The following is a 25087-nucleotide window of genomic DNA, read 5'->3' on the forward strand; positions in this document are numbered from 1 at the left end:
TTTTTTCCTTTTAAAAGCATGGCGGACTCAATTGTTTGGCGAACCTCACTCCCCAAACTCTGATTCGACCTTGGTAACTCCAATTGAAAACCTAGCACAGCTGCGAGATGAGATGCCCTGGGTTCAAATCTCACCCTGGTCCCAAACACCACCCTGTCCTTCCTCCAAGGAGTTCAGGGCAATGCGCATGGATCTCCCCTTCTCCGTTTTATCCTCACAACAACCCTGGCAGGTAGGGCAATACGTTTTACCATTGATTGATGACATACACATTCATATGACATTGGAAATACATCACAAGACCTCTGTGTGAGCCGGTCTAAATCGTGAAAATTCCATGTTTTGCAACAACGGGCGGCACAATATACAAGGTCATTACTTTACAGCATACCTTTCTAAAATATGTAAATGTCTATATGACCACTGAAGAAGGCCACATAGGCCGAAATGCGTTTGGGTTGTTTATTAAGAACATAAGAAAGGCCCTGCTGGATCAGACCAAGGCCCATCAAGTCCAGCAGGCTATTCACACAACAGCCAACCAGGTGCCTCTAGGAAGCCCACAAACAAGGCGACTGCAGCAGCACCATCCTGCCTGTGTTCCACCGCACCCAAATTAATAGGCATGCTCCTCTGATACTAGAGAGAATATGTATGCAGCATGACTACTATCCATTTTAACTAGTAGCCATGAATACCCCTTTCCTCCATGAACATGTCCACTCCCCTCTTCAAGCCTTCCAAGTTGGCAGCCATCACCACATCCTGGGGCAGGGAGTTCCACACTTTAACTATGCGTTGTGTGAAAAAATATTTCCTTTTATCTGTTTTGAATCGGTCACCCTCCAGCTTCAACAGATGACCTCGCGTTCTAGTATTATGGGAGAGAGAGAAAAACCTCTCCCTGTCCACTCTCTCCAAACCATGCATAATTTTATAGACCTCTATCATGTCTCCCCTTAGCTGTTTACGTTGATTTTTTAAATCATCAACAATGTTGGAAACTTAGCAGCTTTTAAAATATATTCTTTTAATTGATCAGCCTGTATATTTAAGGCCCAGTGTTTCTAATTTAGTGTATAATAAATAATATCAGCATTTTATAATTTTCAGTTGAATTTTTAGTTCTTTGTCTAGTTTAGGTTGAGTTTTTCCCCTTTGTCTTCCCTTTTTGGTAGTTCCATTCTAACTATCTCAAGACCATCCATTGAGCTTTAAAGTCAAGTGGGGATTTGAAACCGGGTCTCTCTTCCCCCACTCTGACACTAATCCAGATATCATATTAGCATTCACTAACGGCTGATGTAAGGACACTTAACCTCCCAGCCACAGCCAACACATCTGGAATCCTGGCCCGCCTTGCAGAGGCGTCGTGAGACTTGTTACAACCGTACAGGTGAAAGGCTTTGCGCACTTGAAATGCACAAAACAGACATTATCGGGTTTATTTATTTATTTTACAAAATGTATACCCCTCTTTTGTACCCTCACAAGAGCTACTATTTAAGAACCACTGTGATTAGCAGTTACATTACTGGAGTAGAGCTGGGGAACTTGAGTTCAAATCCCATCTGAAGCTCAGCATGTGATCTGGGGCCAGTCACTTTCTCCCAGTCTAACATACCTCGCAGGGTTGGTAGAGGATAAAACAGAAAGAGGGTGGGATCCAAATATAGATTAGGAGGAGATAGGAAACAGCTCAGTGTAGTGGTTAGAGTGTCAGGCTAGGATCTGGGAGACCCATGTCTGAATCTCCATTCTGCCATGGAACATACAAACGTAAGAGAAGTCACGCTGGATCAGACCAAGGTCCATCAAGTCCAGCAGTCTGTTCACACAGTGGCCAACCAGGTACCTCTGAGAAGCCCACAAGCAAGACGACTGCAGCAGCATTGTCCTGCCTGTGTTCCACAGCACCTCATATAACAGGCATGCCCCTCTGATACTGGAAAGAATAGCTATGCATCATGACTAGTAACCATTTTGACTAGTAGCCATGATATCCCTCTCGTCCATGAACATGTCCACCCCCTTCTTAAAGCCTTCCAAGTTGGCAGCCATCACCACATCCTGAGGCAAGTAGTTCCACAATTTAAAAATGTGTTGTGTAAAGAAAGCCTTCCTTTTGTCTGTTTTGAATCTCTCACCCTTCAGCTTCAGCAGGTGACCCCTGCGTTCTGGTATTATGAGAGAGGGAGAAAAGCTTCGCCCTGTCCAATCTCTCCATGCCACGCATAATTTTACAGAGCTCTATCAAATCTCCCCTTAACTGCCTTCCTTCCAAGCTAAACGGCCCTGAACATTTTAACTGCTCCTCTTAAGGCGGTTATTCTAGCCCCTTGAACATTTTGGTTGCTCTTTTCTGCCCCTGCTCAAGATCCCTGGATGACCTTGGAACAGTCACACCCTGTATGCCTATCCTGCCTCATAGATTTGTTGCGAGGATGAAACAGAGGTGAGGAGAATGGTGTTGTAAGCCGCTTTGGATCCCCATTGGGGAAAAGGTAGGGTATAAATATCTAATATCTAAAATTGAAATTGTTTGAAGACTTTCTATTCCTTGGCTCCATCATCAACCAAAAGGGAGACTGCAGCCAAGAAACCAGAAGGAGGCTGAGACTGGGAAGGGCAGCCATGAAGGAGCTAGAGAAAATTCTGAAGTGTAAGGATGTATCACTGGCAACCAAGATCAAGTTAATCCTAGCCATCGTATTCCCTATTACTGTGTATGGGTGTGAAAGCTGGACAAAGAAGAAAGCTGATAGGAAGAAAGTAGATTCCTTTGAAATGTGGTGTTGGAGGAGAGTGTTACAGATACCGTGGACCGCCCAAAAAACAAATCAGTGGGTTACAGATCAAATCAAGCCTGAACTGACCCTAAAAGCTAAAATGACTAAACTGAGGCTGTTGTACTTTGGTCACATTAAGAGAAGACAAGAGTCACTGGAAAAGACAATCATGCTAGGAAAAATTGAAGGCAGCAGGAAAAGAGGGAGACCCAACAAGAGATGGATCGACTCTAGAAAGGAAGCCACAGCCCCCAATTTGCAAGACCTGAGCAAGGCTGTTGATAGGATGTTTTGGAAAACGTTGATTCATAGGGTCGTCATGAGTCGGAAGCGACTTGATGGCACTTAACACACACACACACCTAAATATCTAAATCAATACATACTGCTATTAATAATCATTTGCTTTCTCATCAAGGCGAGAAACAAGGGACATAAATGAAATAAGTAATAAATCAAACCTCCCATCACAGGCAATAGTCCCAAGCACGCCATCGCTTAAAGGAGAAGCGAGGGACGGATGGCACCCACGGCAGGAAAATAAATTTCAGGAAGCTGTTATGGCGACCCTGCCTGTGAATTAAGACCACCCACGACGTGCTTCCACTAAGGGCCTTTACAAGCCAGTGGGGCAGCTGCCTTCTCAGCAGGGACCCGGCAGCAGGCGATGCGAAAGACTCCCTGCTGAAGCCCTGGAGAGCCGCTGCCAATCAGAGTATACAAGACGGACCCAGATACACACGAAGCTACCTTCTACTGAATCAGACCCTTGGTCTATCCGGGTCAGTACTGCCTACTCAGACTGGCAGCGGCTCTCCGGGGTCTCAGGCGGAGGTCTTTCGCCATCACCTGACGACTAATCCATGCTGCCGGGGATTGAACCTGAGACCTTCTGCACGCCGAGCAGATGCTCTACCCTTGAGCCGTGGCCTTTCCCCAGAGGATAGACCAAGGGTCTGACCCAGTAGAAGGCAACTGGACAAAACAAAGGGGGGTTGATACTGTTATGTACACCTTGTATGTAAGGCCAGCCCAGTCCAGAAGGCGATATTCAGACTGCATTCCACATTTGCGTGCCTTTACGATTTAAAACATATTTTAATAATAATCTGACATCATAAGCACAGAGTTCATTTGCAATACATCCTTAAATACATACCTGGGCTGTTACAAAATTGTTTTATCTGTTGATTAAGGTGTATGTATGAATAAGATGGCCATCTGTCAGCAATGCTGATTCCATGACCTTAGGCAGATGATGAGAGGGAGGGCACCTTGGCCATCTTCTGGGCATGGAGTAGGGGTCACTGGGGGTGTGGGAGGGAGGTAGTTGTGAATTTCCTGCATTGTGCAGGGGGTGGACTAGATGACCCTGGTGGTCCCTTCCAACTCTATGATTCTAAGATGTTTTATCAGACCACCGATGAAGGCCTCAGGGCCATTTGGCACATGGTTTTAAACTATCAACCTTGTATCTGTTGCCATATAGGCTTGTTTTTAATATCTGCATGAGTGCTTTATAATAAATGTATTTCATAGTATAAATGAGTTCTTTCCCACCCAGCCTTTGGGTACCCAGTAGAAGGCAACTTCATGAGTGTGCTCTTAAGGGGACAATCCACAAGATGACATCTCATGCCTGCCCCATTCCGGGTACAGGAGCTCCACCATAACCCAGTGCTGCAGTCGTGGAGTTTGTGCATTTGCTGTGTAACCTTGGGCCAGACACTCATGGTCAGACTAACCCACCTTGCAGGGCTGTTGTAAGGGGAGAAATGGAAGAGAGGCAAATGAACTATGAGAAGAAGAAGAAGAAGAAGAAGAAGAAGAAGAAGAGGAGGAGGAGGAGGAGGAGGAGGAGGAGGAGGAGGAGGAGGAGGAGGAGGAGGAGGAGGAGGAGGAGGAGGAAGAGTTGGTTTTTATGCGCTGACTTTCTCTACCACTTAAGGGAGACTCAAACCGGCTTACAATCGCCTTCCTTTCCCCTCCCCACAACAGACACCCTGTGAGGTAGGTGGGGCAGAGAGAGTTCAGACAGAACTGTGACTAGCCCAAGGACACCCAGCTGGCTTCATGTGGAGGAGTGGGGAAACCAACCCAGTTCACCAGATTAGCGTCTGCCGCTCATGTGGAGGAGAGGGGAATTAAATCCGGTTCTCCAGATCCGAGTCCACCGCTCCAAACCACCACTCTTAACCACCACACCACGCTGGCTTCCCATTGGGGAGGAAATGCAGGAAATAAATACATTCTGATTCTCTGCATACAGACTGTGCAGGAGAATTTTAGGGTACTCTGGTTGTTCCCCTTGTTAATGGAAGAAATGGGGATATTTGGAAATTCTGTGGCAAAAGTGCTAGGATACCCCACACCTCTTTCCCAAACCTGACGCTGTCTGTTCTATAAGGCAACACAGAACAGAATCAACAGTCCTTCAATTAATCTTTTCCTGATCTCGTTTCCTCTGGGCAATGTCACATTTTCTCTCTCTTTTACACTAATCTGTCAGCTGCGCTATTTCGCTGCCGCAACCAGCGGAACTGAAAATCATTTAGGAGGAAAAAACAAACTCAAAACAAAACTCTATCCTTGTAAGCAAAAATAAACAAACAAAATTAAGATCTCCTGTTTCCCACCCACCCCTACCGCAATCGGCCTTTTTATTAAACGTTTCCTGATCTCCTTTCTTCTTTGCAATCCCAGCTGTTTAAAAATAATTGTGTCTGCAGAGGGGGCGGGGAGGATCGGTGTCATATTTTAAAATGGTAGCGCAACCAGGAAATGGTGGGATGTCAGGGACTCTGCTGACAACCCAACCACTTCTATGGCCTGGTCAGCGCTGCAATTTAATTGGTTTCGCCACAAACCGCCAGGCCTAAAAGGCAGGAGGACTCAGTGGGAAACACCAGACTACAGGAGTTGGCAGTAATTCACCACAATAGGTGATGGCCTTCGGCCGCAGACAATAAACTTTATCACTATCACTATCATTATCACCACAATAGGTGTGCAAAGGAGAATGCAAATCCCAAGCAAAACGGCTGGTCAAGAAATTACCCTACAGGTTGGCTTCTACCTAGGGGAACGTAAAATATTCTCCAGATTGATCTATGCAGCCAAATTGTCGCTTCAACTCAGTTGAAAGAAGAGCCAGCTTAATTTTTGATGAAGCTGGCTCAGAAACATGTGTTGAAGGACCAAGACCAAAAGAGGATCATGGAAAATCATCCATCCCTGGGGGGGATGCATACAGCTAACAGCTGTGAGCCAGCATGGCGTAGTGGTTAAGAGTGGTGGACTCTAATCTGGAGAGCCTGGTTTGATTCCCTCCCTCCTCCACATGCAGCCTGCTGGGTGACCTTGAGCTAGTCACAGTTCCCTCCGAACTCTCTCAGCCCCACCTACCTCACAAGGTGCCTGCTGTGGGGAGAGGAAGGGAAGGCAACTGTAAGCCGGTATGAGTCGCCTTAAAATGTAGATAAAAATCGGGGTATAAAAACCAACTTCTTCCAGCCTGTCAGGAGTCAAAGAAGGGCGCAGAAATGAGACGGAGACGAAAGCTTCGTGCTTCGGATAGAGGCAAGAGGTAGAAGACTGGGAGGTCTACCCCCAGGGAAAGGTTCAGGAGCAAATCTATGCTCCCCACTACTGTTCCCTCCTCTGTACTACTCACGCGCGCCCCAACATCCTACCCTTGCGCTGCCCACAGGACTACTGCAAAACGCAGTCTGCGGCTGGCTAGGCCTGATGGCACCAGATCCTATATTGTCCAAATGCAGCTTGTCGAACAGTTCCTGTGAACCTGTTGTGTGTTTTTTTAAGCATAGATCGGGCAGGCAAAAGTTGGATGCTAAATGCTTCTCCCAGTTATACCTCTTTCCTAAAAAAAACACACACCCCTAATTCCTCAAGCCATTTGTTTGCCTCTTTGAGGCTCTCAGGGCAGAAATTATTCTATGATTCTATGAAATAATCTGCAAAGGAAAAGGCAGTGGGAGACAGTTTGGGGGGTGGGCAACAGAAAACACGGGCTACAGATCACCTCTGCTCCTATCTGCTGCTTCTACAATTTAAAACTGCCTCTACATCCTATCCCCCTTTTTTTAGGAATACAGGCTGACCCACGCCCCTTTAAAAGAACACAGACCTCCTTTTCAATTACGATAACCCAGATAAAAAAGCCGAAGAAAAACCAAATTGCTACCATCGTAGATAACGGCAGCAGAGATAACAGACAAAGGGTGCTCTCCTGATCGAAAGTGAAATCCACAAGCGAAGGACAGTTATCGATGGACATTGTGGATTCGGCCTGCAGCCTAAGCCAGGAGCCCCTCTGACATTTAGGGTGGGTTGTAAAACAAGGTTTACAGGCCACTTTTCTGCACAAATGGAGCATTCGCGACGGGCTGACAAAATAAAAATCGCCAAGGTTTATCCAGCCACGTTAAACAGAAGCAATTGAGCGACAGCCGTGTAACTGCAGGGTCAGTGACATGGTTTTTTTCTAGAGAGCCAGCCATGGTGTAGTGGTTAGGAGTGGCGGACTCTGATCTGGAGAACCGGATTCAACTCCCCCCCCCTCCTCCACATGAAGCCTGCTGGGTGACCTCGGGCCAGTCACAGTTCTCTCCGGACTCTCAGCCCCACCTGCCTCTCAAGGTGCCTGTTATGGGGAGGGGAAGGGAAGGCGATTGTAAGACGCTTTGAGTCTCCTTAAAGGTTGATAAAACCGGAGTATAAAAACCAGCTCTTCTTCTTCTTCTTTTAAATCGTGTGTTCCTGCAAGAGCTCAGGCCAGCCCATGCAGCTCTCCTTCTCTCCTCCTCCATTTGATCCTCACAACAACCCCGCAAGGTAGGTTTGACTGCGAGGGAATCTAAGGTGGCCAACTTGCACATTGACCATGAAGATCTCCCGGAATTACAGCAGACATCCAAGACAACAGAGATCAGCTCCCCTGGAGAAAATGGCTGCTTCGGAGGACAGACTCTATGGCATTATTCCCGCACTGAGGTCCCTCCCCTCTGCTTCTTCCAAAGTCTCCAGGAATTTCCCAGGCCAGAGCTGGCAACGCTAGGAGCGACTCACCTGAGGCCTTCGGAGGGGATTTGAGCTTGGGCCTCAGTCTAGTGAGAGACACTAATAGAATCATAGGATCATTGGAAGGGTCACCGGGGCTATCTAGTCCAACCCCCTGCACAATGCAGGAAATTTACAACTACCTCCCCCCACACATCCCCAGTGACCCCTACTCAATGCCTAAAGATGGCCAAGATGCCCTCCCTCTCATGAACTGCCTAAGGTCATCGAATCAGCATTGCTGACAGATGGCCACCTAGCCTCTGCTTAAAAACCTCCAGGGAAGGAGAGCTCACCACCTCCCGAGGAAGCCTGTTCCACTGAGGAACCGCTCTGTTAGAAAATTCTTCCTAACGTCTAGACGAAAACTCTTCTGATTTAATTTCAACCCGTTGGTTCTGGTCCGACCTTCTGGGGCAACAGAAAACAACTCGGCACCCTCCTCTATGTGACAGCCCTTCAAGTCCTGGAAGATGGTTATCATGTCCCCTCTCAGTCTTTTCCTCTGCAGGCTAAACATACCCAGCTCCTTCAACCTTTCCTCATAGGACTTGGTCTCCAGACCCCTCACCATCTTTGTTGCCCTCCTCTGGATACATTCCAGCTTGTCTACATCTTTCTTGTCTACATCTTTCTTAAATTGTCTACATCTTTCTTAAAGGCACTAATGCCTATAGTGAACGGGCCCTCCCCAAGAAGGAGAGCCAAACGAGACGCATTCGGTGGAGGGTTGTCAGTTCTTGGTTGGAAAAGGGGAGATTTGGGGCTGGGGGCTGGAGAGAGCGGAGTTTGGGGAGGGGTGGGAGCTCAATAGGGATGTGATGCCACGGAGTCCGCCCCCTGAAGCTGCCATTCCCTCCAGGAAAACTGATCTCTGTCATCTGGAGACCACTCGTAGCTCTGGAAGAACTCCAGACCCCATCTTAAGGCCAGTGTGGTGTAGTGGCTAAGAGCGGTGGTTTAGAGTGGTGGACTCTAATCTGAAGAACCGGGTTCGGTTCCCCGCTCCTGCACATGAAACCAGCTGGGTGACCTTGTGCCAGTCACAGTTCTCTCCGAACTCTCTCAGCCCCACCTGAATCACAAGGTGTCTGTGGTGGAAAGAGGAAGGGGAGGAGATCATAAGCTGCTTTGAGACTAGAGGTAGAGAAAAACTGGCTATAAAAACCAACTCTTCTTCTTCTTCTTCAACAAAGCTGACAGGAAAAAAGTAGATTCCTTTGAAACGTGGTATTGGAGGAGAGTTTTACAAATATAATGGACTGCCAATAAGACAAATCAGTGGGTTCTAGATCAAATCAAGCCGGAACTCTCCCTAGAAGCTACAATGAATAAACTGAGGCTATTGTACTTTGGTCACACCATGGCCTGGACTGACCCTAGAAGCTAAAATGACTAAACTGAGGCTGTCGTACTTTGGTCACATTATGAGAAGACAAGAGTCACTGGAGAAGACAATCATGCTAGGGAAAGTTGAGGGCAGCAGGAAAAGAGGAAGACCCAACAAGAGATGGATTGACTCTAGAAAGGAAGCCACGGCCTTCAATTTGCAAGATCTGAGCAAGGCCGTCAAAGATAGGACATTTTGGAGGACATTGATTCATAGGGTCGCCATGAGTCAGAAGCGACTTGATGGCACTTAACACATACACACCATGAGAAGACAAGAGTCACTGGAAAAGACAATCATGCTAGGAAAAGTCGAAGGCAGCAGGGAAAGAGGAAGACCCAACATGAGATGGATTGACTCTATAAAGGAAGCCACGGCCCTCCTGAATGAGGCTGTTAATGTTAGGATGTTTTGCAGGTTTCATACAGTTGTCATAAGTGACTTGCCAGCGCTTAACACACAGACACGCACACATGTAAAAGCATGGCATTTAAACAGTTAATGTTGATAATCGTTTTGTAATGTGGATAAGGTGCACAAGCATTCATGAGCTGGGGGGGAAATTGTTCTTGGCAAATGACACGTGGGTGGAACTCCAGTGCTGGGCAAAGCGCCCAGCCCCTGTTACTGAAATGCCGTAGGCTACCCCCGATACATTTGGGATTCGGAGACAACTCCAGAGGGCACGATTGCGATCTGGCACAGTTATTTTAAAAAACAAACTCACTAGATGCAGAGAGAAGAGGCACTAGGACAAGATAAAGCGTTTGGGGCCTTTTAAAAAAAATGTTTGGAAAGAAAAGATGACTAAGCGAAAGACGGGAGAGAACTTCAGAAAATTATGTGTAGTGCGGAGAGGAGGAGGAGGAGGAGGAAGAAGAAAAGTTGGCTTTTATATCCCAACTTTCTCTACCACGGGAGACTCAAACCGGCTTACAATCACCTTCTCTTCCCCTCTGTGAGGTAGGTGGGGTTGAGAGAGCTCTAAGAGAGATGAACTAGCCCAAGGTCACCCAGATTGCTCTATGTGTAGGAGTGGAGAAACCAACCCGGTTCACCAGATTAGCCTCAGCTGCTCATGTGGAGGATCTCCAGATCAGAGTCCACCGCTCCAAACCCTTTCTCCCATTGCAGTAGAGGCACTGAATTACCCAATGCAGTTGATGGATGGCAGATGCAGGATGGACAAAAGGGAAGTCCTTTTGCACACTGCTTACGGAACTCATTGTCACAAGGTGTAGAGAGGGCCCCACTTTTAAAGGCTTCAGAAGGGGAAGGTGGAGAAGAAGGAAGAGGAGGAGGAGAAGAGTTTGTTTTTGTGTGCCAACTTTCTCTACAACGTAAGGAAGAAAAAAAAACGGCTTACAATCGCCTTCCCCACAACAGACACCCTATGAGGTAGGTGGGGTTCAGAGCGCTTTGACTAGCCCAAGGTCACCCAGCTGGCTTTGTGTGTAGGAGGTGGGAAACAAACCCAGTTCTCCAGATTAGCCTCCGCCGCTCATGCGGAGGAGTGGGGAATCAAACCCGGTTCTCCAGCTCAGAGTCCGCCGCCCCAAAGCACCGCTGTTAACCGCTACACCACACTGGATAGAGCCTGATACCTGCGGCGGGGGGGGGGGGGGGTTTTGTAAATAATTGTCTTAGCAGATAGTTTAAAAACCATGGTGGGGGGGGGGAGATCAGCTGCCTGGTTCATAGGGAGCCTTATATTTGCACAAAATGAAATTTCACAGCTGTACAATATCTCCGTATAAAGATCCGTTCTAACCTGCTGTACAGAGCATCAAGAAACAGAATCCACAAGGAGCCTGTGGAGATGGAAGAGAAGAGCTGTGGCCAACAGGAAAGGGCTAGGTTTTTAATAGCTTAGTTATCCACAAGCTGAGGAGGCCCGATGCATTCCTATCGCCCAGCCCATTCATATGGGGAAATGGGCGCTTTTCCAGTGAGAAACTGCCTTACGTTGATTCAGTGCTAACAAAAAGGAAAACCTATGCTGTAATGTGGGAGCCTCCATAGAACACAACAGCACGCTGGCTAATCTCTAATAGTAATAATGGTGTGTGTGTGTTAAGCGCCATCAAGTCGCTTCCGACTCATGGCGACCCTATGAATCAAAGTCCTCCAAAATGTCCTGTCTTTGACAGCCTTGCTCAGATCTTGCAAATGGAGGGCTGTGGTTTCCTTTCTACAGTCGATCCATCTCTTGTTGGGTCTTCCTCTTTTATAATGGTATTTGAAATGTGGTGTTGGAGGAGAGTGTTACGGATACCCTGGACCGCCCAAAAAAACCAAAATCAGTGGGTTATAGATCAAATCAAGCCTGAACTGACCCTAGAAGCTAAAATGACTAAACTGAGGTTGTCGTACTTTGGACACATTATGGGAATACAAGAGTCACTGGGAAAGACAATCATGCTTGGAAAAGCTGAAGGCAGCACGAAAAGAGATAGACCCGACAAGAGATGGATCGACTCTATAAAGGAAGCCACGGCCCTCAATTTGCAAGATCTGAGACAGTCTGCTAAGGATAGGACACTTTGGAGGACATTGATTCATAGGGTCGCCATGAGTCGGAAGTGACTTGACAGCACTTAACACACACAATGGTAGCAGTTATAATGGTAGCAGATTCAAATAGGTCACAGAATAGATCATGAAGAACCATATAACATTAACAACAGCAAACCAGCTCAGTTGCCCTCAGTGGGCAAAGTATCTCACGAGTCCAAAATCCAAATAAGCGACAGGGAACAGAGGCAATCACTGAGAAGATGCTTTCTTCTTCAAATGAAAAAATCTTTTCTTTTCATCCACATGTACATGACCCTGGGACACTGAGTCAGGCCATTGGTACATCTATCTCAGTATGGTCTACTGTGATTGGCAGCAGCTTTCCAGGGTCTCAGATGCACGCTCATCCCCCAATACCTGAGATTCTTCTCTCTAGAGGCGGCATGGATTGAATTTGGTCTCTTTGCCGGCAGAACAAGACCTCTACCACCAAGCTACATCAAGGGAGGCTTCTGAATTTTGTAGTCCCACTATTTGGGCTCAAAAATCCTCATTTTTGTTTCTACTCGTGCCAAGCACACTCATTAGACTCTTTTCACACTGTATCCCGTTTCCTCTTGTAAAAATTTTCCCTGTTAATTTTGCACACCAACTTTTTTTGCATCTTGTCCTTTTAAGTGGCCTTCACCTGGATGTCCAAAGCTAGCCTGATCTCATCAGATCTCAGAAGCTAAACAGGGTCAGCCCTGGTTAATGGGAGACTACCGAGGAAGTCCAGGGTTGCTTCCCAGAGGGCAGGCAATGGCAAACCACCTCCGAAAGTCTTGTGCCCTGAAAACCCTATAGCAGGGTGGTTAAATGTACGGCCCGGGGGCCGGATCCGTCCCCTTGAGAGCTCTTACCCAGCCCGCAAGCCAGCCGAGGCAGCCACCCCCTCCCCAGTTCCAATCTGGGCATGGCCCAGCCCAGAGGAGGGGGGCCAAATAAACTCAGTGTAGGGAGGGGGACCCATCTCAGGAGGATAATATATGGAAGAATGTTACCCGCAGAAATAGGAAAGTCAGGAGACATTCTGTTCCTCTGCTGCTTAGCAATCGGTTTCAAAACCTCCCTAAAGATGCTGAGCCTGGATCATTGGAACAAAGGTTCAGTGCCCAGTCCTCTCTGGTCTCTCAGGTTCCTGTGGATGACAGGACTCAAACTTCTGCTCCCCAATGTAGGAATAGGCGAGTGTTGGTTATTGGGGATTCCCTCTTGAGAGGGGTAGAGGGTAAAGTGTTTCGACCTTTGTTGTCTCGAGAGGTGTGTTGTCTGCCGGGGGCGTGCATCCGGGATGTGACGGAAAGTCTGGATAGACTTGTTAGACCCACGGATCATTACCCCTTCCTTCTTATTCATGTGAGAACAAATGATACTGCCCGGCATAGCCCAGAAAGTATTAAAAGGGACTATACTGCTTTGGGGGGAAAGGTAAAGGAACTGGGAGCACAGGTTGTGTTTTCATCGGTTCTTCCTGTAGTAGGCCGCGGATTGGGAAGAGAACAAAAAATTCTGGAAATAAATGAGTGGCTGCGTCGATGGTGTCGCCAGGAAAGGTTTGGTTTTTTGGACCATGGCTTACGCTACCTGGATAATGCTCTTCTATCGGGAGATGGCTTGCACCTCACAAAGGTGGGTAAAAATGTGTTTGGCCGCAGCCTTGCAAGCCTGATAAGGAGGGCTTTAAACTAAATCTTCCAGGGGAGTGAGACGTTAATTTAAAGCCTCAAGTGAGCACAATAACTGCAAATATAGATAGGAACGAATTGCAGAGGGTAGCACATACACAAGGAAAGACAGTTCAAAAACTTAACAATGGGAGGGAAACAATCTTAAATAAGCTGCCAAGAGGAAGGACCTGTAGTTTAAGGTGTCTCTACACTAATGCACAGAGCATGGGAAATAAGCAGGATGAACTAGAACTCTTAATAGTACAAAGAAAATATGATATAATAGGCATTACAGAAACCTGGTGGGATGAGTCTCATGATTGGAATGTATTAATTGAAGGGTATAACCTATTTCGGAGAAATAGACCAAATCGGAAGTGGGGAGGAGTAGCATTATACGTTAGGGATGATTACAACTGCAAGAAGATCCAGGTCTTAGACACTGGAACCCAGCTTGAAACCATCTGGGTAAAAATTAAGGGGGAGAAAAATAGTGATGTCATTGTGGGGGTATATTATAGACCCCCAAGCCAGACTGAGGAGTTAGATGATGCTTTCCTGGAACAGATGTCCAAACATTCAAAAAAGAGAGATGTAGTAGTAATGGGAGATTTCAATTATCCTGACATCTGTTGGAAGGCTAACTCTGCCAAAACGACTAGGTCCGACAAATTCCTCACTTCCCTTGCAGACAACTTCATAGTCCAAAAAGTGGAAGAAGCGAGAAGGGGAACAGCCATTTTGGATCTGATCTTAACCAATAATGATGACTTGGTTTATGGGGTAGAAGGAGTGGGATCTTTAGGTGGGAGTGACCATGTTCTCCTGGAGTTTGTTATACAGCAGAAAGGAGAAGCAAGAAATAGTCGAACATGTATTCTAGACTTTAGGAAAGTTGATTTCAATAAATTTAGGGAACTACTGGGTGTGATCCCATGGGTGAGAATATTGAATGAGAAGGGACTACATGAAGGATGGGAAATTCTTAAAAGGGAGATGTTGAAGGCGCAATTCCGACAAGGAGAAAAAAAGGTAGAGGTTTGAAGAAACCAGGGTGGATGTCTAAAGAACTTTTGGTTGAGATAGGATTTAAGAAGGGCATGTACAAGAAATGGAAAAGGGAGAAATCAACAAAGAGCAATTCAAACAAGTAGCCAACACATGTAGGGAGAAAGTCAGGAAGGCTAAAGTGCAGAATGAGCTCCGACTAGCCATAAAAGTTTTTAAAAAAAGGTTTTTTGGTTATTTCCATAACAAAAGGAAGATCAAGGTAACGATCGGGTCATTGAGTGGAGAAGATGGTGAGTTATTAACAGGGGAGGCAGAAAAGGCAGAATTACTTAATTCCTTTTTTGTATCTGTCTTCTCCCAAAAGGGGAATAGTCCTCAACCTGGGAATAATGGAGAAGAGGATGCAATAGGGGAATTACAGCATAGTATAGAATCTGAGATAGTACGGGAATACCTGGCTACTCTTGATGAATTAAAGTCTCCGGGGCCGGACGAACTGCATCCAAAAGAACTGGCTGAAGTGATTTCAGAACCACTGGCAATAATCTTTGAGAATTCATGGAGAACAGGAGAGGTTCCAGCAGACTGGAAGAGGGCTAATGTGGTCCCCATCTTTAAAAGGGGAGGAAAGAAAACCCAAACTATTATCGCCCAAAATATTGTCAAAGGCTTTCACGGTCAGAGTTCATTGGTTCTTGTAGGTTATCCGGGCTGTGTGACCGTGGTCTTGGTATTTTTTCCTGACGTTTCGCCAGGAACACTGTCCTTCAGTGTTACTCCTCTGAAGATGCCTGCCACAGCTGCTGGCGAAACGTCAGGAAAGAAAATACCAAGACCACGGTCACACAGCCCGGATAACCTACAAGAACCAATTATCACCCAGTTAGCCTGACATCAATACCAGGTAAAATACTAGAGCAGATAATTAAACAGACAGTCTGTAAGCACTTAGAAAGAAATGCCGTGATCACTGACAGTCAACATGGGTTTCTCAAAAACAGGTCATGCCAAACTAATCTCATATCTTTTTTTGATAGTGATAGAGTGACAAGTATGGTAAATGAAGGGATTGCTGTAGATGTAGTGTACCTTGATTTCAGTAAAGACTTTGATAAAGTCCCCCATGATCTTCTTGAAACAAAGCTAGTAAAATATGGGCTGGACACTGCTACTGTTAGGTGGATTGGTAATTGGTTGACCAACCGAACCCAAAGGGTGCTCATTAATGGCACAACTTCATTCTGGAGAGGAGTGACTAGTGGGGTACCACAGGGGTCTGTCCTGGGACCGGTACTGATGGAATAGAGAGCATGCTAATCAAATTTGCAGATGACACCAAGTTAGGAGGGGTAGTTAATACCCCGGAGGGTAGGGTCAGAATTCAGAATGACCTCGATAGATTGGAGAACTGGGCCATAAGCAATAAAATGGATTTCAATAGGGAGAAGTGTCAGGTACCTAGGCAGAAACAACATAAGGCACAGGTACAGGATGGGAGACAGTTGGCTTCACAACAGTACATGTGAAAGAGATCTGGGAGTCTTAGTGGACCACAAACTGAATATGAGTCAACAGTGTGATATGGCGGCTAAGAAGGCCAATGCAATTCTGGGCTGAATCATTAGGAGTATTGTGTCTAGATCAAGGGAAGTAATACTACCACTGTATTCTGCATTGGTCAGACCTCACTTGGAATACTGTGTCCAGTTTTGGGCTCCACAGTTTCAGAAGGATGTTGACAAGTTGGAGCGTGTCCAGAGGAGGGCGACCAGAATGGTCAAAGGTCTGGAATCCATGCCCTATGAGAAGAGACTTAGGGAGTTGGGTTTGTTTAGTTTGGAGAAGAGAAGGTCGAGGGGAGACATGATAGACATGTTTAAATATTTTAAGGGATGTCATGTTGATGAGGGAACTAGCTTGTTCTCTGTTGCTCCAGAGACTAGGACACGGAGTAATGGATTTAAACTAATAGAAAAGAGATTCCACCTAAACATTAGGAAGAATTTTCTGACGGTGAGGGTGGAATGCACTGCCTCGGAGGGTGGTGGAGTCCCCGTCTTTGGAGGTCTTTAAGCAGAGACTGGATGGCCATCTGTTGGGAGTGCTTTGATTGTGGGATCCTGCATTGAGGGCCGAGGGCTGGGGTCACTGGGGACGTCGGGGGGGAGGTAGTTGTTAATTTCCTGCATCGTGCAGGGGGTTGGACTAGATGACCCTGGTGGTCCCTTCCAACTCTATGATTCTATTCTATGACCAAGTGATATTTATATCTGGCCCTCATAAATGAGTTCAACACCCCTGCCCTAAGGGGTCACGATAAATCTGCTGCAACTTCATGGCACTTAAAAGGTAAAGGTAGTCCCCTGTGCAAGCACCAGGTCATTACTGACCCATGGAGTGACGTCACATCACGTTTACTAGGCAGACTACGGCCATTTATGCTGGGTCAATTTTGATGCTCGCTCAAAGCTCCTTTTTTAAATCCGACATTTAAAATGCCTATTCACGGTCCGATGCAAGAGGAGAAAGCCAAACAAATTCCACCCCCACTCGCCTGCTCCTTCATTCCTTCGTTTGCATAGCCATTACCATTGTTGTTTGCATAGCTAACCCAGGGCTGGGATTCTTCATGCTTCCTTGAGTGGATGCTTTGAGGCAGGGCAGCGCGAATAAAAAAGGTCGTGTTAAAAGAACTCTTAAGAAATGCAAAGCAGGTATGCGCCGGCTTCGCAGTGACTTCTGGAAAGGTTCAGGGTGAAGAACTCAAAAAAATATACAGGCACTTCAGCCTGGAACGTGCTGCTAATTACCAAGCATAAATGGCCCATGTTTTACAGGGTGGTTTGCCATTGCCTTCCCCAGTCGTCTACCACATTTTAAAGTGGTGTTTAAAAAAGAATTTATTGAGATCACCAGCAACAACAAAGGGTGAATCAAAGAAACTCAGCATGGGTGGGGGGCAGGCATATGGGTACGCTAGCTATGTGTGCACCGCACCGCCCCCCCCCCCATGCAGCTCATGCAAAGAAAATGCAGAAGGAATGCGGGGATGCATCCCTCCACCCTGCCACAAATAGTCACGCCGACCGGGGTTTGGCTAACTTCTAATAAACCAGGCCTGAAACAAGGCGGGGGTGGCGACCCAGGAGGGTTGGGGGAGAGGAGAAAGACGAACAAATGGACACAGAGACAGACACACCTCTGACATGACATGTATAGACTTACTGCCCTGGCCGGGTTGCCCTGGTCAATGGGGTTCTTGAAGTCCATGCGCAGTTCGTCAAAGGCGATTATCTGAAGAGGGGTGGGGAGGGGGAGGGAAAAGACAAAGCGGAAGGGTTATTGACAGGAACCCGCTCCAGGATGCAAACTGTGCCATCGGCAAGCCAGGTGCAGGTGTTGATGGGAAGCAAGGAAATTTGCACACAATGTATTGAACGGCACCATTTATTTCCAACGGCATGTCATTGTTATTTTGCTTTTCACTTTGCTTGCAGGAGGATGCCAGTTTGAAGGAAGGAGGGCAAAGGAAGAAGAAGAAGAAGAAGAAGAAGAAGGAGAAGGAGAAGGAGAAGGAGAAGGAGAAGGAGAAGGAGGAGGAGGAGGAGGAGGAGGAGGAGTTGGTTTTTATATGATGACTTTCTCTACCACTTAAGGGAGAATAAAACCGGCTTACAATCACCTTCCCTTCCCCTCCCCACAACAGACACCCTGTGAGGTAGGTGGGGCTGAGAGAGCTGTGACTAGCCCAAGGTCACCCAGCTGGCTTCATGTGTAGGAGTGGGGAAACCAACCCAGTTCACCAGATTAGCATCCGCCGCTCATGTGGAGGAGAGGGGAATCAAACCCAGTTCTCTAGATTAGAGTCTACCGCTCCAAACCACCACTCTTAACCACTATACCACGCAGTTCAAGTCTGTAGAATTTAAGGTAGTCTTAATTGTGTACATTATGCTGGGTTTTTTTAATACTGTCCTCTAATTTTGTAACCCAGGTTTATTACTCTGGCGCTTGGCTTGAATCCCACGCAGACCTCTGTGAGCACAAAGTGGAAACAATTTTCACTGATTCCCACCCCCCATGGACAGCTCTGATTCTCCTCTCCCTAGCTATTCCTGAGGGTCCCCATCCCCCAGGTACAACATTGGGGGGGGAGGTTTGGGCTGCCATGGGAGGGGTAATTGATGAAAAACTGCCCCCCATACCTGCAGAAGTCTACATGGAATCTAACCTATTGTATGCCACATAATGTTTCACTGCTGCTGTGAGAGACAGGATGCTGGGCTAGATGGAGGGGCCGTGGCTCAGTGGTAGAGCATCTGCTTGGCATGCAGAAGGTCCCAGGTTCAATCCCCGGCATCTCCAGTTAAAGGGACTAGGCAAGTAGATGGTGTGAAAGACCCCTGTCTGAGACCCTGGAGAGTCGCTGCCGGTCTGAGTAGACAATACTGACTTCAATGGACCAAGGGTCTGATTCAGTAGAAGGCAGCTTCATGTGTGACCACTGGTCTAGCAGAGCATTTCTGATGTTCTAATGGTCTTGTTCTCTATGCCCTGTTGTGGGCCCTCCAGAGGAACTGGCTGGCTGCTGTGTGATACAGGATGCTGGACTAGATGGACCACTGGTTTGACCCAGCAGGTCTCTTACATTCTTAAGAACATAAGAAAGGCCCTACTGGATCAGACCAAGGCCCATCAAGTCCAGCAGTCTGTTCACACAGTGGCCAACCAGGTGCCTCTAGGAAGCCCTTATAGAAAGGGCTTTAAATGAGCTCGATTCGAGTCCAGTGGTACCATACAGACCAACAAGATTTTCAGGATGTAAGCTTTTGAGAGTCAAAGCTCCCTTTGCCAGAGTTTCGACCCTCAAAAGCTTATTCCAGCGTGGTGTAGTGGTTAAGAGCAGGTGGACGCTAATCTGGAGAACCAGGTTCGATTCCCCACTCCTCCACATGAGCGGCGGACTCTAATCTGGTGAACCCGGTTGGTTTCCCCACTCTACCACATGAAACCAGCTGGGTGACCTTGGGCTAGTCACAGTTCTCTCCAAACTCTCTGAGCCCCACCTACCTCACAAGGTGTCTGTTGCGGGGAGAGGAAGGGAAGGCGATTGTAAGCCAGTTGGAGACTTTTTCAAAAGGTAGAGAAAATCAGGGTATAAAAACGAACACTTCTTCTACCCTGAAAATCCTGCTGGCCTCCAAGGAGACTGCTGGACTCGAATCTAGGCCTTCCTACTGCAGATTGACAGGGCTACCATAGAATCATAGAGTTGGAAGGGACCACCAGGGTCATCTAGCCCAACCCCCTGCACAATGCAGGAAATTCTGAACTACCTCCCCACACACACACACTCCCAGTGACCCCTACTCCATGCCCGGATGGCCAAGGTGCCCGCCCTTTCATAATCTGCCTAAGGTCATAGAATCAGCATTGCTGACAGGTGGCCATCTAGCCTCTGCTTAAAAATCTCCAGGGAAGGAGAGCTCACCGCCTCCCGAGGAAGCCTGTTCCACTGAGGAACCCTCTCAAACTGTCTCCATGGGAGGTTTTGAAGGAGGAGCTCAGCCATCGATTTGGGCCGTCTGAGAGTTTCTCTCCACCAGACTCCTTTTCTGCCAAGTGGTTTCCTTTCATGCCATTCATAACTGGAGACTCATCAGCCTCCATTGCCCTCGCCTTCCCACGTTTCATTTCGGAAGGATGTCAGTCAATTTAAAGTCTGCGCACTCTTCCCGTATTATTTCCCCCGCTTTTGTCTGCAGTTCCATTTTTTGAAGCGCTAATCTCCATAAATAATGTCGCCACCTCGGTTTCTATGGGCTGCGCCACGTTAGTGTCTCTCTGTGTAATTTTCTCCATTATGGGGGGTGGGGTGGGGAATCTTTCAATAAAAAGATTATTTTCTATGAAACATCCCCGGAAAGACTAATGCTTGAACAAAGCAGACAATATCACAGAGCTGGAAAAGGTACAGAAAAAAGGGCACTCGGAATGATTAATGGGTAAGTGTACCCTCCTTGAAAGGCACAGCTAAACAGTTTGGGGCTTTTCGGCTTAGAAGACCTAGATTCAAATCCAGAAGCTCTTAGAGACCAACAAGAATTTCGGGGTATCAGCTTTTGAGAGTCAAACTCCCTTCGTTGGTATCTAACAAAGGAGGTTTTGACTCTCGAAAGCTCATACCCCGAAACCATGCTAGTCTCTAAGGTGCTACTGGGCAACTGCCCTATGAGGAGTGGTTAAAAAGCTTAGGGCTGTTTAGCTTGGAAAGATGGCGGTTAAGGGGAGACATGATAGTAAAAGGTAAAGGTCCCCTGTGCAAGCACCGGGTCATTCCTGACCCACGGGGTAACGTCACATCCCGACGTTTACTAGGCAGACTTTGTTTTATGGGGTGGTTTGCCAGTGCCTTCCCTAGTCGTCTTCCCTTTACCCTCAGCAAGCTGGGTGCTCATTTTACCGACCTTGGAAGCATGGGAGGCTGAGTCAACCTTGAGCCGGCTACCTGAAACCAACTTCTGTCAGGATCGAACTCAGGTCGTGAGCAGAGCTTGGACTGCAGTACTGCAGCTTACCACTCTGCGCCACGGGGCTCCTTGACATGATAGAGGTCTATGAAATTATGCATGATGTGGAAGGAGTGGACAGGGAGAAGCTTTTCTCCCTCTCTCGTAATACTAGAACATGGGGTCATCTGCTGAAGCTGGAGGGTGAGAGATTCAAAACAGATAAAAGGAAGTATTCCTTCACACAAGGCATAGTTAAATTGTGGAACTCCCTGCCCCAGGATGTGGTGATGGCTGCCAACTTGGAAGGCTTGGAGTGGACATGTTCATGGAGGAGAGGGTTATCCATGGCTACTAGTCAAAATGGATATTAGTCATGATGCCTACCTATTCCCTCTAGTATGCCTATTTTATTAGGTGCTGTGGAACACAGGCAGGATGGTGCTGCTACAGTCATCTTGTTTGTGGGCTTCCTAGAGGCACCTGGTTGGCTACTTTGTGAACAGACTGCTGGACTTGACGGATCTTGGTCTGATCCAGTATGGCCTTTCTTGTGTTCTTATGGGCTCAAATCTAGCTGTTCTACTGCAGACCAACATAGCCACCCTCAGAAACTCAGCTTTGGAGGGAAGGCACAGGTTTATAAAATTTTGCAAAGTGTGCAGAAACGGGAGAGAGAATGAGAGAGAGAGAGAGAGCAAACCATGTCTCTTCCCCCCCCACCCCAAAAACCAAACAAACCTAGAACATGGGAGCTCCCAATGGAATTGAACGGCAGTAGGTTCAGGATACCCTGATCTGGGTGGCCCAGCCTAGCCTGATCTCATCAGATGTCAGAAGCTAAGCAGGATCAGCCCTGGTTAGTACATGGATGGGAGACCACCAAGGAAGTCTAGGGTCATGACGGGCAGACAAGCAATGGCAAACCACCTCTGTTAGTCTCTTACCTTGGAAACCATACAGGGTTTGCCATAAGTTGGAAGAAGAAGAAAAGTTGGCTTATACATGCTGATTTTCTCTACCTTTTAAGGAGAATCAAACCAGCTTACAATCGCCTTCCCTTTCCCTACCCGCAACAGACACCTTGTGAGGTAGGTGGGGCTGAGAGAGTTCAGAGAGAACTGTGACCAGCCCAAGGTCACCCAGCTGGCTTCATGTGTAAGAGTGGGGAAACCAACCCGGTTCACGAGATTAGAGTCTGCCACTCACGTGGAGGAGTGGGGAATCAAACTCGGTTCTCCAGATTAGAGTCCACTGCCCTTAACCACTACACCACGCTGGCTGTAACTTGAGGGCACTTTAGACACACACACACACAGGTTCAGGACTGACATAATGCCTTCACAAATGTGTAATTCGCTTGAGGTACTCACTGCCACAAGACGTAGTAAAGACTGCCGGCTTAGATGGGCTTAAAAGGGGATCAGACAAATTCCTGGGGGAGAGGTCAATCAATGGTTGTTAGCCATGACAGCTATATCATAGAATCATAGAGTTGGAAGGGACCACCAGGGTCATCTAGTACAACCCCCTGCACAATGCAGGAAATTCACAACTACCTCCCCCCACACCCCCAGTGACCCCCTGCTCCATGCCCAGAAGATGGCCAAGGTGCCCTCCTTCTCATGATCTGCCTAAGGTCATAGAATCAGCATTGCTGACAGATGGCCATTTAACCTCTTCCTAAAAACCTCCAGGGAAGGAGAGCTCACCACCTCCCGAGGAAGCCTGTTCCACTGAGGAACCGCTCTAACTGTTAGGAAATTCTTCCTAATGTCTAGACGGAAACTCTTTTGATTTAATTTCAATGGAACCTCCGTGATTAGAGGCAGTGGATCTTTGAACACCGAAAGGAGGAGTTGGCTTTGGTGCCGCGGAAACAGGATGTGACGTTTGCTCAGATCCGGCAGGGGCGATCCTTATGTTGTTTATGTGCAACTCAGATGCAAATTGTCACATGTGACAGCTGCCCGGGTATGCATGTACCCACAGCGAGCAGTCACCACAAAAGATTGCCCAAACACTCAGCCGTGCATGGTTTTTCTGCAGAAAATAGCGTCGGCTTGCCACCTGTTCTTCTTGTTCACCACCCCTGTGCCGTTCGCACCGGCTTGTAACATGGAAATTACTCAGGTCAAGCTTCAAAAGAGTACATTAAAAAGTGCGCCCATTCAATTCTATCCAGCTTTCCACAATTTACATTCATTTCTCTCTGATTTTCTTGGCTGCCAGGCCATAAAGTACCATTTTTGGGGAAATATAGGGATCTATAACAAATAAATTAATTCATCAGCATCAGATAATGATTGTAATGCAGATAGAATGTTTGCCAAAAACATATTTTGAGGTTCAGTGTATACAGGGCAGGCCAAGACATAACGGGTAAGGTCTTCTACAGCCCCACCATGTAGGCAGATATTATTAATTTTAAATGCATTCATTTATTAATTGCACTTTCTGTATAGAGATTTATGTGCAGCTAAATGTAATTTTTGCTAATATCCAGTATTAACGTATTTGTACGTAAGTAGGTATGTATGTGAATATGTTTATGACTGTAATGTTCGAGTAGCGCAGGGGTGGAACTCAATTGTTACGAGGGCCAGATAGGACATAAATGTCACTTGGTCGGGCCAGGCCAGCCCATATCGAGAGTGGGAAGGGTGACTGGTTTGCGAGCCAGATAGGAACATTAAAATTTATGGTCTACATGGCCTGTAGGGCTGCCAGGTCCCTCTTTGCTACCGGCGGGAGGTTTTGGGGGCGAAGCCTGAGGAGGGCGGGGTTTGGGGAGGGGAGGGACTTCAATGCCATAGAGTCCAATTGCCAAAGCGGCCATTTTCTCCAGGTGAATTGATCTCTGTCGGCTGGAGATCAGTTGTAATAGTGGGAGATCTCCAGCTACTACCTGGAGGTTGAATAAATGATGCGTATGCTGACTTAACACAGTTGTGCAAACCCACAGCACCAGCTCAATTACTTCTATACAAAGAAATACTATATTGAAACTCTCAATCTTAATCATGTAATTATATTCTTTAGAAATTCCAGTTGAACCATCAAACAAAATAAAATGCAAAACCACATTGAATATACAGTTGAACCATAAAACAAAATAAATGCAAAACCACATTGAATATACAACGAAAATGTGGGTTTGCACAACTACCTGGAGGTTGGCAACCCTAGGCCCCCGGGCCTTATGTTTGACATCCCTAAAGTAGCGCTTAGTAGCCATGTATTTAGATGAGGGATTTATCATTTTCGATTAGGGATTTATTATTTTATTGTAGTAATGGTATCTGATAGTTTTAACGTGATTGGTATTAAGACAGATGTTGCTGGTCTTTGGCTGCAAATAAATCGAATCTGATTTGATTTGTTTCCGAGACTGCCCATTTAGATTTTCATCCACTTGCCGGAGAGAGATTTAACACAGCTTTCCCCAGACCTCTCATCCTTATCTGGGGAGAGACCGCGGGAACAACAAGCCGGCTGGGTGGTTTTTCACACTCGCCAACTCTTTCCGCGCGGTAGCTACGCCCTGCCGAACTCTCTCCCCTCCCAATCTTTCTGTGTGTGTGTCCCCGCCACCGTGTTTGTTCCCTGTATCTCAAAGCAGCATCCAGACGTCATGCCGCTTTCATGGGGCTAAGGGGGTGGAATTAATTACCCAGCAGTTTCCCTTCGCCTGCCGTCCTCGCCTCCCCCCCCCCCCAGGCCCGACCCCTGGTGTCTCCATTTTTCTCCTTGGCACCATATGGCACCCTACCCGGAGCAGCCTCTCAGGAACACGCAGGCCCCCAGGAAGCAGCCAAGTTGGGTGAGTCATCCGGGATCTTCAGAGCAACAAGAGTCTCAGAAGCAAGGATGGAGCGGGAGGGGGAGGGGAGGGTGCTGGCTCACATCTCTGCCCCCCTCCCCAGTGCTCCAGCATGTGCCAGAACCACCCACGGCGCACAGGTCTCCTCCTCATCACTAGCTGAGCGGCAGAGCACATGCTCGCAAGCATCGCTTCCCCGGGGCCGTCAGACAGGACAACCTTTCCCTGATCAAGTCCTCCCGTCCTCGCGTGGATCTCTG

The 25087-nt window shown here is 47.3% G+C and overlaps 1 protein-coding gene across 1 annotated transcript in view; it reads right to left on the reverse strand.

Moving 5' to 3' along the window:
- Nucleotides 1-25087, reverse strand: part of CNIH2 (cornichon family AMPA receptor auxiliary protein 2) — a 71770-nt gene that overhangs the window by 21970 nt on the left and 24713 nt on the right. The window contains exon 2 of the mRNA XM_056852617.1: nucleotides 17721-17789. Within this exon, the coding sequence (XP_056708595.1) occupies nucleotides 17721-17789 (69 nt within the window). The remainder of the gene's footprint in view (nucleotides 1-17720; nucleotides 17790-25087) is intronic.

Source organism: Euleptes europaea, chromosome 7, assembly GCF_029931775.1.
Source record: "Euleptes europaea isolate rEulEur1 chromosome 7, rEulEur1.hap1, whole genome shotgun sequence".
NCBI lineage: Eukaryota > Metazoa > Chordata > Lepidosauria > Squamata > Sphaerodactylidae > Euleptes > Euleptes europaea.